At 45.2% G+C, this 16,394-nt stretch overlaps 1 protein-coding gene across 31 annotated transcripts in view; it reads left to right on the forward strand.

The window, feature by feature from the left end:
• The window catches only part of EIF4G3 (eukaryotic translation initiation factor 4 gamma 3), a 148,313-nt gene that overhangs the window by 96,313 nt on the left and 35,606 nt on the right, over nt 1-16,394 (forward strand). For 30 of the 31 annotated variants that reach the window (XR_008731595.1, XR_008731594.1, XM_055706419.1 and 27 more), the window contains 3 exons: nt 5,419-6,276; nt 13,549-13,637; nt 15,524-15,773. Coding sequence is in view for 29 of the 31 variants with exons in the window: in XM_055706419.1 (XP_055562394.1) it covers nt 5,419-6,276; nt 13,549-13,637; nt 15,524-15,773 (1,197 nt within the window). In the remaining 2 variants the exon portion in view is untranslated. Of the gene's footprint in view, nt 1-4,762; nt 5,053-5,418; nt 6,277-13,548; nt 13,638-15,523; nt 15,774-16,394 lie in introns of those variants that run through there. The other variant, XM_055706420.1, reaches the window with a different exon arrangement.

Raw genomic sequence — 16,394 nt, forward strand, 5'->3', positions numbered from 1 at the left:
GTTGTCAGTAGAATGCTCGTAGCCAGGGAGGCTTTATATCATTTGGACAATTAGCCATAGCAATGGCATGTAACCAGAGCGTCTTATGGCTCCTCCAGAGCTGCTTGTGTGTCCTGTCCTACAGGACGTGGGCAATATTAATTAGAAAAAAAACCCCGTTGACGTGCCAAGTGTCTCATAAATGGCGTAACAAATTTTGCTGACATTAGTCAAAATGGCACAGATGGAAAAATTTTATGGAAGTGGTTACATTTCATTCTCCTATCTAAGAATATGCAATTGAAGGGAGATTTTCATTATTTTTAAACCGTTCAAAGAAAAGGTGTCCCAGGAGGGGGGACGGAGCGTGCCAAGTCTCTTCCCACACTGAAATTTTATAGCCACCTAAAAGCCATTAAGAAGCTGTAGTTAATAATGTGTATACTGCCGTCACGTTAACAGACGTGGTGTTGGAATACAGAGTTGACACCACTGTTTGCTTCCCAGTTACTCACCGCATTGCAGCGTTTGCGGCTTCTGCCTCGAGCGATGTGTACAAGGAAGCCAAGAAGTGCCACCTTTCGCTCCTGAGCCTTGCCTGTAACCTCGGAGCCTGACGAGATTTTTTTTTTTTTTTTTTTTTTTTTCACCAGAGTATTTGCTAGAGGAAAGCTAAGCCCCAGAGGAGCACAGCTCTAGAAGGGAGGGGAAAAAAAGCTGCCTCTGGTGCTTCAGGTGCCATAGATTTCATCAGCAGCACGGCCACTACTTGAAAGTAGAGGGAGGTATCCCTGAGGCTGATTTGTGTCGTGCTGAAGTTTACTGAAAATGTTGCTCTTTCACAGCCATAGCACAGACTTCAGGGGTTTCCCTCAGCAAAAGCTGCTCCACGGACACATCTCTAAGCTGCTGCAGTGTCTAGAAATGGTTGAAAAGGGACCTCTTGGAGATCACCTGGTCCTGTCTCCCACTCGAAGCGGGACTATGGCTTTGTCTAGATCTTTGTGCAAAGCTTAGTTGTCTCTGTCCCCTGGAAAAGTGGTGGGTGGATTTAACACGCGTCCATTCGACTGTGGCTGTACTGGCTGAGCGTAGCTCGCCGGCTCGCTGACGCTTGCTGCTCAGCTCTTCCCGGTCCGTGTCCCCCCTCTGCTGACGTGCCGGGGACATCTCTGAGCGCACCGAGCTGCGAGGTGGCACTGGGACTGGAACGACTGGTGACTGCGCTGCAGGTACCGCAGTGCATCCGCCCTTTCCAGCAAGTGGATGCTGAACCGTAAAATCCAGCATTTACATCATGGTATTTCAGCCCTGTGTATGAAAACTGGTATTTCCAGGACAAATGGGTCTTCTCACTCTTCTCTCTCTCTTTAACGTAATCCCTTCGTGGGCAACTGGAAGTAAACTGGAAGTAAGTGGTCTGTAGTTAGTTACGCAGGTCTGACTGTGCTGGTTTAAATACAAATCAAGGCTTGAACTGGGATTCAACGCTGATGACCTTTCCTGTGTTTTATCTCCGTTCCATCCTGGAAAGAGTCAAACATTTGTTCCAGTCCAAAAATTGCTAAAGAGCACATTTATGTAAGCATTGCGGCGCGAGCGAGCCCTGAAATAACACCATCAGCGTTCGACTGTGGCCTCGGGCTGGGGGGGAGCAGCGGCAGTGTCAGTCGCAGGACAGAGCAAATAAAAGGTGAAGGAACTTGAGACACTATTAAAATTACTTATTTAAGTCCAGCTAGCGAGCTGGGGGGGTGCATCTTCCCAGAAATATATACCAAGGTATCAAGATATTTTTTCACTTTGTGCCTGAATGTTGGGGTTTTCCTTGTTCCAAGATGAAAATAGTCATAGATAGGGTTGCATGGCTTTCTTAAAAAAGTGCTTATTAAACCCCGGGTTATCGCTTCCCTGAAGTCCCGCTCACTGTGTTCATCCTGTGGGTTGGATTCTCTCGTGCCCTTTGCCTCTTGCGCTTGTTTGCATCAGTTGAAATTTGGTATAACACCGTCAAGTCTTAATTTTGTGAAATTCAGCGTTTTGCAGTTATTTATAACTGCGCACGGCGTTTGGCCCATTCGCTGGGCTGGCATCAGGAACAGAGCACGTGTGCTCTGGGCTTTCTCCCTGCGAGTGTCTGCAGTCCCTGTTATTTTTGCATCGAAGTCATTAGTGAGGCTGAATTCGGGCTTGCGCGGCGTTTAATACCCTTGTTTTTTTCTTTAAAAGATAATTATTTGGTATTTGCTGCTTTTAAAGCAGCTTCTGGCTTTTCAGGCTGCAAAGCTCATATATGAGTTGGAGGTATAGGAATTGCTACTATAATACCGTGAAAAGTACCATTGCCTGGGGGCAAGCAGCTAGCTGTCGTTCCTGTAGGTGCCCATGGTGCGTATGTATCAGCGGGGCTGCAGAAGGCAAAGATATTGCTGGAGAATTCGGGTCAAGCTGATGGCAGACGGCGCAGGAACCTGGCTGCAGGCCAGGCTGGTGCACAAGTTCTAATGGGGTAAAATTGTGCATGAAATCAGAGCTGTCCGTGTTTACTCAGCTGGCCCAGGTTCCCTGGGATGTTTGGGGTAGTCGTCGTATTATTTTTTAAAACCTCTTTCCAACTCCTGCAATGTATCAGACAGGGAGAATGTATAACAGGGTTTGTGGAAAATAGATGAACATCAGATCCCGAAGTTTGGAAAGCTTCGAGCCTCTCTGCTGACACTGTGACTCAGTAACATGTGCTCCAAAAACTGCCTGCGAAGCCAGCATCGGGACCGCCGCGCCAATGTTTGCATCAGGACAAAAGATGGAAAAATGGCAGCAAGCCCAGCGATTATTTTCAGATAAACACCACAAAGCAGAAATGAATTCCCGTATCCAGTAAAATCTTCCCCATCCGTCACTCTGGGCAGTCTCTGCCACCACAGCAACCCAGCTCCCTCTCTGGCTTTAATGGCTTTTCACGGAGGAGGTAGCAAGCATCTGTCCTGCTGAGTTGGTAAAAGTGTTTCTAATGAACAGTAATTGTGCAAGATTTGTTTTTATCTGGAGATTTTCAGAAATACCTATGGATGGAACAAGCTTTCGTCCTGAACAGCCCAGCGCTTCCAGTAAACAATTTCTAAATATAATGTGAGGAATGATATTGGCGTATTTAGGAAAAAGGGGTCTGATTCAGTTTGGATGAATTGCGTTGATTTTTTTGTTTTCCCTTCCCAACTGCATGTTGTTTCATGTGACTGTTTCTGTAATAGTTGGCAGGGACGAATGTTTCTTTGCCAGGACTTAAGAGATTTGTCCTCCGTGATGGTGGTTCAAGTTAAGATCCACTTCTCATTAACCAAATCTGCTCATTGTTCTTCTGACACCCTCCCTCCCCCCTCAAATTACATTTTTCCTTGAATTTTGCACACACAGCCTCTATCAGTGGCTAATATATTGGCCAAATAAAGTGTAGTTTGAAGCAAGCGTGCTTAAACCACTGGTTTTAAAACGCAGCTGTATGTTTTTGCTGTGTTTTTGATCTCCCAGAATGTTTTTCTAGACACTTCAAATGCTTTTCTTTTTTTGAGCAATCTCATTTGACTCAAGGGAGAGAATATCCAGGCAGTTGTTTATAGTGAGCTGTAAATGTCAAGAATGCTCCATGAGTTGTCTCCAAAGGATGTTCCAGAAATCGGAGGTGACGCATTTTCTTTTCTAAACCAGTTCCCTGGTCCTTCCGCGGAACCTTCAGAATCAAAATCAGCTGTTGGGATACTTTCTCCCATCTTTTTTCCTCATTTGTCATCTTCCTCCAAAGCCATCTCCCTACGTGCCTCATTAAGTTAATAAACTACTGCTTTGGCCGTAGTCCTCACTGTAATGCTGCTGGGGCTGTTGATGGCCAGAAACAAAGTTCTTCATTGCTCCAGCTGTTCCTAAAGACGGGACTCGATGCTCCAAGCAGTTTCAGATGGGTTTTCCTTGAAAAGCTCTTTCCCTTCGCCGTGTCAGTTGAATAAGTCCCAAATGGAAAGCTGGCAGAGCTGGAAAAGGCCGAGCAAAGCCATACCTCTTCGGTTCTACCCGAATTTTGATGATTCAAGGTTGGTCATGGCCTTGGATTTCCTAATCTGAACAGCAGGGTTTGTGCCTCTGGCTTTTCCAGAATTACTTTTTGCTGGTGTGGCAGTGTCCTGGAGGAGTTCCCTGTTGCTTCAGCGCTCAGAAAGCCTGGGGACACCTTGCATTGATGGAGCAGAGCAGAGCTCCCACCCTGAGGACGGCTGAAGCTGACCTCCTTGGAACGGTGATTGGGAACTGGACTGTGGAGTCCCCTCCATCTGCGTGTTGACTTTGCGCAATTCCTGTCCCATCCCATTCGTCTCGCGGAGTTGTAGCACAAAGGTGCTTTCCTAAGCAAGATCTTCCATCATCACGTTGGAAGTGGGAGATGGTGTAGCAGAGATCCCAAGAGATCCCGTGGATCCAAGATCCTGAAAGATTATGGAGCCAAGATCATACTTTGTTCAGAAGAAGTGCATTCCACGGAGTTGCAGCAGACCTTTGGGAACCGCGTGACGGTCAGGGCAGGAATGTTATCGCAGTCCTGCTGCTCATCGCAGGAGAAGTACGGGGACGTCTCTCCGCACAGTGTTTTGGGGGTTGGTTTGGTACAGTCCATCTTTCACCGTGCTCTTCCCACCGTGCCTGATGCCCTGGGACCACAAACAACAAGAGGTGGCTGTCCTTTGGCGGCACCTGTGCTTACATCTCTTTTGAGGTTTGCTTTCTTTGGGAAAAGGTACCTTTGCTGAAATGTCAAACGAAAACAAGGAGGTTGTGTCCTTTAGTCTGATGGGTGATGGAAAAACAAACTCAGTGGATCTCACGTGTTAGCAATGGCAGGACATGTGGCGTGTAAAAGAAGAGCCCGTCATCACTTGTGGAGTGGTTTCCCCGTTTTACAAAGAGGGGGAACAGTCGCGGAGAGCGCCTGCAGGCTGCCAGTGTCTCCGTCTGCCTGTGTTCTGGAACATGAGTTTGCCCGGGTCTTGGCGTTAAAACACCAGGCTCCTTTGAGGCAGAATCCAAGTAAAGTGTATTTTTATCTTCTGTAATTTCTGTCAAGAAAAGTTCTATTTTCAGCTGCAGAGTTTCTGCAATAAAATCCACATTTTGTAACACGTACATGCCGTTTCGGTAAAGGATGGCCCTTTACTGTAGAGCCTGTCTTCGGTAAAATAGAAGCAGCAGTTGCATTTTCAGATTTGCAGTTGTGGGCTGCCTGGGCTTTTGTTCTAGGTGCAGGGTGGGGTTCAGGTGCCTTCCTCGGAGCTTCTTGAATAGTGGGTGGGATGCAGGTGAGGGGATCTGAGTGGGCTTAGGTACAGCAAAGGAAAACGGGGTTTGACTTGCTGTTTGTCACGTTGCCTTTTTCCCCCCCCTCTCCTTTCACAGAAGAGAAGCCAAAACCAGATCCAGTATTAAAACCACCTTCTCCAGTCCTCAGACCAGAACCTACTGGGGAGAAAAAAGATCAAGCTGGCCAGACGACTGAGGCCACCCCAGTGGAAACCCCACCAGAACTTCCTCTTGCTCCATCGCCAACCCCAGCCGCTCCCATCACCGTTGTTTCTGCTGCCGCCGCTGCTGCTGTTGTCACCATTTCTAGTAAATCCACATTCACAACTGACTCGGAGGAGAAATGTGAACTGGCTTCCCCAAACGAGGAGGCGATACCTATATCTAATGCCACGGCCTGCACGGACACATCAGACCCTTCGCCAGCAGAAGAGGCTGATGCCGAGGTGTGCAAAGAGCCTAGTAGTGTAGCATCTAGTGATATTCCAGTGACTGCTAGTACTAATCTAATTAATGAAATGAATGGAGTTAGCGAAAAAGTAACTGCTGCAGAGAGCGTAGTAGATGTAGCCCAGACGGAAGTTGCGCCATTGACTGTTGAGTTGGAGACACCAGAAGCACCTCCAGCAGAAGTGGAAAGCGTGCCATCTTCCAGTGCTCTTCACACTGCTCCCTCTCCTCCTCCCACCCCACCTCCCACCCCTCCGCCTCCTTCTCCTCCGATTTCTGTTGCTGCTGCTGCTGTTACCACTACAACTCCTTCTCCACCTCCTCTTCCATCTCCTAGTGCCCTCCCTGTTGCTCAGGGAGATTTAGAAGCAGAGGAGAGCACAAGAACTACTATTAACGAAGAGATAAAAGATACTGAAAAGAAGGAAGAGACAGAAGCAGATGGGCAACTGGAGGAGAGCACAGAGGCTCAGAGTTTAAACTCGAACAAGAGTCCTGTCCCAGGTAAGTAACCAACCACAGCACCTTGGTTGCATGCGGTGAACTGGAGGATGAAGGAAAGGGACTTTGGGGTGGCTCTTCCATCAAGAGGTATTTGTTTCTGTTTGTCAAAAAAAAAAAAAAAATCTGATCGTGCTGCGTGATCGCAAAATGATAATCTTTGTTTGCAGGGACAAAAAACCCCTCACAGTTGTTCATAACGGAGGTAGCTGACTCAGATGCACGTCCCAGGGTTGGCTGGGTTCGTGTAAGCTGCCAGCATTTCGCTTTCACGATGCTACAGGGCAGCGCGCCCAAGTGCTGCTGACAGGGGGGGTTCAGGGACACTGCTCCTGTTCTCAGGGATGACCGGTTGGTTTGCAGACCTGTTGCACTGGATCGATCCTGCTCCTCAGCCGGGTTAACGTTCACACCCTGAAGCCCTTTGGGTGAACATTCCAAGCCAGCGATTTCTGGAAACCACTGGGGTGGGGTTTTTTCCAGCTATAAAAACGTGTTGTGCTGGTGCCAGATGTGGGTGAATGAAATGGACCGTTAAAGCTCTTCCAAACGACTGAAGCACCCAGTATCACACACCTCAGTCTGCCCAGCTTTAATTAATCATGTGGCTGGTTTTCCTCTGCAAAAGCAACATGTAAGCGAAATTCCCCCTTCTCCTCGCTCGGCTCGGCTGTTCTCATTTCACTGTTCTTGACTTTTGCAGAAAACAAGGTGCTTTGGTTCGGGAGATGTAGGGTCTCGTTACCAATTACTAAAAATTGACATTTCTGTAGCTGCCTTTTAAAATCCAGGCTACTTCTCTGAATGTTGTTACCTGCCTTTGGTTTCAGTGTCCCATCACATCGCTGGTTTAGCATTTAATGGATTAATATAGACCACTGGCTTTTTATTTGCTGTATTTTCTATAGGAAACGGCTTCTTTTTTTTTTCAGGACTTCCTGGAAGTGAAACTGGAAAAGTAGTTAAATCAGTCAATTACTTGTATTTAGCTGCTGGGGGGAGTATAATAGTGGTTATTATGCACGTATAGCAGTGTTAAATTATTTAAATGTGTTACATCTTTTACACCCTGTTTTGTAGTCCTTTCAGAGCTGTGAAGCTGAGGTGGTTTATCTAAATATATCCTTTGAATTTGGGGAAGCTTGGATGAGAAACGAAGGAGAAACAGGTTGTGATTTGGTTTACAGGTTTGTTTTAAGTAACATTTAATAGTAATTTTTAAATTTTTACTATAAAAATAGTAACAATTAATAAGTAACATTTTATTAATAAATAAAATAAATTTTAACTAGTTAAAATAGGGGGATCTTTTTGTTTATTCTTTCATAAGCAAGCGATAGATGTGTAATGGCATCAGTAGCATCTAGAGCTACGCCCTTCTACGGATTAAATTAAATGAAAACCTGAAATTGGCCTTGTTCCATATTAGTGTAATGCTGTGTGAGGTCAATATGCTGGATCTTAAATAAAATCCATTATCTAGAGAAGATCAGAAAGATCCCTTCACTATAGCAGCCACAAGGGGTTTTTTTCTGTTAATCTTTTTCTATTTTTATTTTACTCGGGTTGTTTCACGGCTCTGGCACTTGTTCTTTCTATCTGAGCTTCTTCATAACAGAAATGGGACTCTCTTCTGTAAATAAGGTTTTACAAGGCCAGGTTCCAGCTTGCAGTATTATTGCTTGCTTTGTAATGTCCAGTAGTTTAAATTAAAAAAAAAAAAAAAACCACCTTAGTGTTTTGGGCTTTTAATTATGCAGAAGATAATTTTAATGTTCTAATGCCATTAGGCTAGGCAGCACACATTAGCCAATACATCGGCTTTGGCAACAGAGAAACAAATATTTCTTAAGTCATGTAAAAGATCACTTGAGACTGATTACAATTAAAAGCTCAGTACTTCAAGGAGAGCAAAATATTCCTCATGTCAGTTTTTTGTGCTGTACCCCTTCTTTAATGATGTGTAACTGTATTGCATTTCTCTGCCAACCTTTTTTTGAGGCATAATTTTACAATTCTTCCTTGGAGAGATGAAGAGAGATGTAAATCAGGTAATCTGAAGGTGATTGCTAATTCAGGCATTCATCTAGGCTGATCAAGGAATTGCATGTCTCTGCTATAGGCTGGAAATATAGATGCTGAACTTTAGGAGCAGGGAGAAAGGGGTGAGTTTTATTTTTTGTTTGGGTTGGTTTTTTTGTTCTTGGACTAAAGGCCAAGAATCTTTTTTATGATCTCTGGAAATACGAGAGAAATTGGGATAAGGGAAACTTCTCAAACGTGCTGGTAAGTGTGAGCTCGGTGACTTAACAATATTTCTTTGGGGTTTTCAGCAGAAGAGTGTGTACTTGTTACCGAGCAGTTTGGTTGGCCCCAAATAGTGCCGCTTTATTCTCCTTAATGGTAGCTGATCTGATTGGACTGGGAGACTACCAAGACCCAAGACCTTTTGGAATAATCTAATTGCTGCAGCCCTTGCTTCTGAGTTTCCTTCTCAAAGTTACCACCTGGCCTGCTTAAAAACATGGTGCTTTCTGAACGAGGGGTTTGCCCGCCCCCTCCCTGGCCTGGCAGGGAGGCTTGCAGGTGTATCCCATATTTTGCCACGGAGTTGACAGCTTTTCAGAGATGAACTAAATTACTTGCTTGTTCCTCGAGGGCTTTACAGAATACAGCTTCTAACAGTCAGAGAAACGATATTTTTTTCCTCCATCAAGCTGTGTATAAAGAGCAAAAGAAGTACGTTCAGACTGCAAAGACTTTCTCTTAAATGTTGTTCTCCAGCCATTCTCTGTCACAGCTCACAAAAATGATTTTTTCAGTGTTTGCAGGAAGAGTGGAGCTAAGCAGAGCTGACCCTTGGGGGGCCCAGGGGAACCTCCACTCTTTCTTTGCCTCTGGCATTAGGTCTCCACCAGATTTCCAAGGTCAGAGGATGTCTACGGGAGCACCCATGTTGTATTCTTCTTTGCAGAAACTGGAGTATGCTTGGGTTTATTTTACACTATATTCTGTCTACTTTTAATGTCTCAAGTTGTATTAGCCGCATAGTGGAGGCAGCAGTTGTAGTGCTTTCATCTCAGTGTCCGGCAGCAGCTGGTTCATCCGCCGCCTGCTCGTCAGCATCATCAGTCTTGCGTATCCCCTCCAAAATGGGGCAGATTTGAAGGATTTCAGAGTGTTAAACCACTGAGCACTGAGGGGTTTTTTATCCTGCAAGCAGGATGTTGTACCTGGGTATATGGTTTCTTGCTGTTGACTGTTTCTGTTCTGAGCATACATCAGACTGTGGGGTTAGAGGAGACACGTTCACCCTATTCCAAGCATGCAGGTGGCAGATCTCATTCCTGTCTGCTCAGGAACAATTATCTCAGGGTTCTCTGGACGGGCAGAGCTGTTTTCTGCAAAGGGCAAGGGCACGCAGCTTTTAAAATAATTAATTCCTACTCATCTTCATGACAAGGAAAAAAAACACAGATGATATTAAGAGAGGAGCTCCGCACTCGGCCTGCCATCCTTACTAAAAACAGTTAAAAGTCATCAACGACGTGCAGTCGCTTTGGTTATTAAATTCTGGGTTTTCTCTAGTAGCTTTGCCAGCTGTGATGAGGGATCAGCGCTGCTTGAGGAGCAAAACAGGAAAAATGGTGGTGGTGGAATGGAACTTCTAAGGAAGGGGGCACTACCAGAGGCTGGAAGCCTTTTGGACGTGCTCTGAATGCCTGCCTTTGATATCATCTTTCTGTCTATGGCTATTACAAGAAGCAAAGAGGAAAATAAGAGATTGCTGTCTGTCCCAGGCAGAACTCCTAGGAACACAGGAAGCCAGAAGAGCTTCATACCCGCTGGATTCAAAGGGCTGTTTCTTGCAGAGCTAATTTAGAGACATACTTCAATATAAAGTAGCCCAACTGACGGTGGGTCGCTGGATTTCTTAGCTGTGGGGGGCTGTAACAAGTAACTTGGGGCAGTAATTAGAAATATTTGGAGAAGCAGCTCCAGCACCCAGGGCTGGAGAGCTGGAGACATAAATCAGTTACTGCCGTTTTCTTGATTTGCTGCCATAGACCAGTGGAATATATTTTTCTTTCCCATGAGCTGTAAGGCGAGGGTGAGTCTTTACTTTGAGTTTTCATGGCACATTGGCTAAGAAATAAAACCTAAGAGCTGGTATTTATTTATGCTTAGCAGTTGGCACCCACATCAGAGAGGAGGCTGCCTTCTCTGTCTTGCTTGATGGGCTGTGGACTTGCAGGGGGGGAGTTATCCTGCAGAAAGGTGTTCCACTGAAGAACATGATGGAGCTGGAGAGATGGGTTGGGGTAGCACAGTGCCTGCTGAGCAGATTGGGCCAGTGATGATGTTACCAGCAGGAGCGATGTCTGGGATAGTCTGGAAATGAGGATTTTGTTACTCTTCCCCATCCTAGTATAGATGGGTGTTGTCACTCCTGTTCTCTCTCTTATTTTTGTAAGCAGCGATAAAGAGCTCACAGTGTCGGTGGGGCAGAACGCTGGGTCTGCTGATGTCCCTTCCCATGGAAAGAAGTTACCACCTAACACATCAAAGTGAGCTGAAAACGAGCTCTGGAGATGCGTGAATGCTGGCAAAAATTAACCTGCATTTGAGCAGGAATTCAGTTATTGGTGTGCACGCAAAGATGCTTAACTTGGGGGTCAGAAAATTGAAAGACCAGAGGTGTCTGGAGACCTCCCTCACAGAGAGCCAAATTGGACACATCACTTTTTTGTTTCCCGGTTACATTTTTGTTTCCCTATGGCTGATACAGTGCCTGGCAGCAGAAGCTCCATTTTCAGATAGCCCCATTGTCTTGGTTGAGTTTTGGGTTTGGGAGGGTTGGCACCTAAACTCACTTTAATTCTCTAAGCATACATTAGCATAAATTATCCTGTTGAGTCAGTTCCTGTAGCAGAAATGAGAACTTAACAGGGGAAAAAAAAATAAATAAAATCTGATGCCTGCTATTTTAAGAGGGGGAAAAATTGAGCAATGTCTCTGGAGATTTCGCTGGCACACCCCAGTCAGCTCTGAAATACTGTCGGGCGTTAGCACCGAGTCACAGGCTGCAAAACTATGGGGCTAATCGAAGGCTGCTGCTGTGTCTTGGGATTAAAGGCGAGCATCCAGCCCAGCGTCCTCGTGCAGGGAAGCCCCAAAGCAGGGGAGAGATCTGCATAACTGAAACAAGGCAAAAGCTGCAAGACTCATTCAGGAGGCTCAGCAGGATCACATCCTTTATATAGCTTTCTTTTGCCAAAAAAAGGGGGAGGGAAATGTATTATTAAGAAGCAATAATATTAACGTCCTGACAGCTGAGGAAGGAAACACCCTAAACCTTTGCCAACCTCAAGTCCATGACCCTGAGTTTATTTCTGTGCGTTTAAAAATGAAACGTTATTTTACACAGTTTGAGCTGGAGTGGAGTGGAATTCTGTCAGATTAAAAACTTTGGGTTTAATCAATTAAATACTGCCACAGCCAAGTAATATAAGTCATTACTTTGCGGATGTGATGGTTTTCTTGAAGAAATCCCCCAAAAGTGTAGATGTGGCATCACCAAACAAGAAGGCATCTTACCATGGCAGTGGGGCTTGATGTCCAACGTTAAAACAGCAGGGTGACTTTTGAAAAGCACTAAATTTCCACTAGATTTTGGCAGGATTTTGTGGTGTGGAGCCTAAATGACGGAAGTCACCACCTGCACGGACACCGGGTCCTTCTCCAGCCCCGATTTCACCCCAAGACGGTGAGAGTGACTGGGGTGCCCTGGCGAGGGTGCAGTGCGCTGCTCTTGGCAGTGGTCAGAGCTGAGCCCTGGTTGCGTCAGGCGAAGCAGTGTCGCAATCCGTGCCTGCTGGGCTGTTCCTGCACGCTCCTTCGAGCCCCGGGGAATTTAGGGGTGCTGCTGGGGCTCTGCCCTGCTCCTACAGTTTCTGCGTAGGGTGCTGCAATGGGTGGTGGTGGGGGGGGGTGATGGTTCTGTGAGCGACCAGGTGCTGTTTGAATATTTGAATTAGACTTTTTTCCTTTTTTTTTTTTTTTTTTTAATTAATCTTCGCTTTTGTGGCGTTTAGCTTTATGATAAACATCTTTTATCAGTGACGATAGCTCCTGTTGTGCTTTGGGTTGGGGCCAGCGTGCTGACTGCAGTGGTTTCCGCAGCCCCACAGAGTTTCTGCAAGGCCACAGTCGCCCTCCAAACAGCCAAACGCTGTTAAGAACCTGCTGAGGCTCATACTTATCTTATGGGGCAGTGGAAACCTAACAAATCGTTTCTTCGTTGCCCATAGGAACAAAGCAGGCCATTATTAACACTCTTTTTGATTTATCCATAGCTGAAGAGCCTTTTTAAAATTATATTTTATTGTGGTAAAATAAGCACACGCTGTGTTTTTTCCATAATATCGGCTAGCATCCCAAAGCTGGAGCTGGAAATCTGCTCGCAGTAAACTTCAGTCACGAAATCAATTCTGTTTACACTATGTGTTAAATATGCATGTGTGCCTGCTATCGGAGTTGACGCTGGTAGCAGTTGCAACAAATTACGAGCGTATTGGATTAATGGTTTTGTCTCCTTAACATATTGTGTGGGGTTTTTTTACCCTTTGGCGGAGAGGGGGGAAAGGTGATTAGAGTAAATCACTACTGATCTTAGAAATATTATACGGTGTTTCCTTTGAATCAGTTGGCCAGGGAAATTAATGAATGGTGGAGTTGTTAGCCTGCTTTTAAATTGAAATATAAATCCAGCTCAGGAGAGCCAGCAGTGCTACAAAATTGGAGGAGTTGTACTTCTGGATGAGATACTGGAAATTTTGGACCGTTCATGGTTACGGTTTATGGTTAATATTATAATGATAATTCTTGTAATACTTCGTGATAAAAATACATTGAGAACAACCTTCACTCCTAGCCAATACTTGATCTTTCAAAAAAATTCCATTTCTGAAGTTTTTCTTTGGCTCTGCGTGATTCTTACACTGTTGGTAATAAACTCCTCGCTATCACAAGTACCATTTCGAGCTTGAATGAGCAACTTGTAGAACAATTACTGTGTTTTAATGTCGTTCTAACGACTGTGTTATTACTGCATTGAAACAAAAAGTGGTTATATTGAGCTGAATCCTCTGCAAAGCTGCAACTGCTTCATTTCCCTGTATGTAAAACCAGCGCGAGAGAGGGAAGTGCATCACCCACGGCCAAATTTGCTCCGTATAATTTTAGTGTTGTAATAGATGTACGCTTATATTGCAGCTCAAACAGCTGTAACTGCACCAAAGACGTGGAAGAAACCAAAAGACCGGACCCAAGCCACTGAGGAGGGGGTAGAAGTGGAAGCAGAGGTAAGAGGGAACCACAGTCTTGCTTTACCCAAATTTAATTATGATGTTGCTCTTTTGAAAGTGTAATTTAGTTATGTTGCTTCCTCATCATCTCGCAAGGATCCAGGGCAGACTTTTTTTCTGGGGGGACTATGATATTCCTCAGCATCCTTCAGATAACTGGTTTTAGTCTGATTCCAGTTAAAGCTCTGGAATTTTCTTTGCTCTTGCCTGATTTAATGACTCCCAACATTCAGGAGCATGTAACTTCTGTCCTTCCAGTGAAGGATGAGATAAAAGTGGGTTTGAATCCCTTGGTGCTGCCCTGGTTGGGTTGCAGGCCACCATCATGATGTTGGGCAGGTGGTGCTGCTGCTTAATGATGTCATTGCCAAAAGTTGGTTCTCCTGCTGAGCACCTGCTGGAGAAGCTGAGAAAGGAGAACGATGAAGCTTTCAGGCAAAACCGCCTTGACAGTAACTAGATCGGTAACAGAAATCTGCCTTGCTGCCGTTCTGGTAGGAATATTGCAGGAGGGGTTTTGTTTAATATCCTGGGTGAAACTGGGCTTAGAATAGATCAGAAAGGGAGTAAAAGAGTAAAAATTCAGGAGTGAGAAAGTAGAAATTCAGGAGTAAGAGAGTAAAAATGTAAAAATTCAGACTGCCCTGTGATTAGATAAAAACTGCTGTCGGCCAGGTGTGACGCGGAGAAGCATTGCTTCTATCGCTCTACATTTTTCTTCGGTTATGATTTGTCTGCTGTTTCCTCCACAACTTTCCCTTAGCACAAACATCACTGAACCTTTACGCTGTAAAAGCATGTTGTTGCAAAGAAAATCTTGAGTCTAGCAGACGGTACTTCATCCTTTGTACAAGCAAGCGTTCGCGGTTTCTCCACCCAGTTAGCAGATAGGCTTGTTTACCTGTTACGCGTGGTGCAGGAGTGCTTTCCCCTCTGCTTCTGGGGGAATAAATGCTTAAAGTGCTTCTGTGCAAGGTATCATGAAGCGACAGCTGGTCGAGAAGCTGGTGAGTGGGTAATCCAAAGAAATTAAAAGTGACCCTGTGCTCGTTTTCAAGCCAGAGAGCAAAGGATGTTGCTGGGGCTGCACCCGCAGGTTCATACTCTGTGCTCTTTGTCATTTACTGGAGGAATCTTGTCTCCTGGACTGCTCCTATTTTCATCGATGTTAATTTTTCAGAGTATTCAGTTGAAAAATCTGCAGAAAGCATTTTAGGATGCGGTACCCTCAAGCAGGGAAGCAAAAGGATCGAGAGCCTCCTTGATTAAGTCTTCCCTTTGTTTAATGCTTAGAGATGTTGGGCTTTTTCCCAGGAGCAGCAAGTTCCCAACACCTCCTCTGAATGCAGAACAAGGCTGTGTCCTTGGAGAGCTCTAAAATTAACAGCCAGGGATGCTATTAATGCTTTTTTCCTGAAACAGAGATGCTGAAATTGTGGCTGTATGTCACATTTACCTTCTTTATTTGGGTCTGCTCCAATTAGCAGCGTACATTTAAGGGAAGGATCCCCCAAAACAAGCCTGGAGTGCTGCTTAAGGTGGCTGGTGAGCTGCAGGAGAGGAGAAAAGTGAGGTTGTCTTTCCAGGCTGGGATTGCTGTAGGGCTTAATAGTTCTTTCCATCGGATCCCAGTAGCAGCTGTGGATTTCACAGGCAACACTGAGTCTTTCCAGTTGCACTGTTAATTACCAGTGGGTCGTCTCCAGGAACAAACTGATAAATCATGTGGTGGTTCTGTGTGTTGTTCCATACCATTGTTTAAGATGCGTATATATTCCTGCTAGGCGCAAAAATGCTGTCTGAATAAATGAAGAGCCTTTTCATGTGCTTTGAATTTTGGCAGGGTATTTTTAACATAACCTCTGTTTCCATCTGTGCTTCAGCCTAAAGTAGAAGAGGAACCTTCAGGTGACAAAGTACTTGAATCTGAACAGGAGAAAATGAGCCATGGGTTTCAGCTGGAGAGAGACCCCTCTGAGCTTAAAAAAGTGAAACCTGTGGAAGAAAATGGAGAGCAGGAGGCAGAACCTGTGCGAAATGGTGCTGAGAGTGTTTCAGAGGGAGAAGGGACTGATGCAAACTCAGGCTTCACAGAGAGCTCCAGTGAAGGGCCAGTGTACCAGTATAAACCAGGTAAATCCTGTTTCAGACTCTTGCATGCTTGCTGGGTTTTCTGCCTCCCACCTTTAAGGGCTGCGAACGCCCCACGCATCCTCCCCATGGAAGGAAGGATGTTTCCAGTGGGGCTGGAAGAGGGGGTGCAGCGTCTCACCGTGTCTGGCTCTGCTGGGATCCTCTAACCAACAGGCTGAGACATCTTCTGGGGGAGCACGAGAGGAAAATTGGTTTTCTCTTGCTGGTGGTAATGAGGAGAAAATCCCCAGTTCCTTGAACTTCTTGCACGTGTGGATGTTGGCTGCAGGACAGTGGAAATGGTGGGGAATTAGTTCCAATGTGATCGACAGCTGAGAACAATCAGAGAAATTCCATCTAAGCAGACATACTTCTTAAATAAGAGATCTGAAAGTTCTCATTGGGTCCTAAATATGTGTGTTTATATAGATATAATTTTCTGGCTAAACAGCTGCATACATTTTCAGATTCCTAGGAGAGTAAGGAAGACAAAAGAAACAGTTTGTGGTTTTCAGTCCAGACTCTGCTATTGAGCTGCGAGGGTGCAGTTCTTTTGATAAAATAGTTCAGGTGTGGGCTCACAGGATACAGTCCTTGTGTTGTCGATTAGCATTGGATATA

Source organism: Falco cherrug, chromosome 3, assembly GCF_023634085.1.
Source record: "Falco cherrug isolate bFalChe1 chromosome 3, bFalChe1.pri, whole genome shotgun sequence".
In the NCBI taxonomy this organism is placed as follows: domain Eukaryota; kingdom Metazoa; phylum Chordata; class Aves; order Falconiformes; family Falconidae; genus Falco; species Falco cherrug.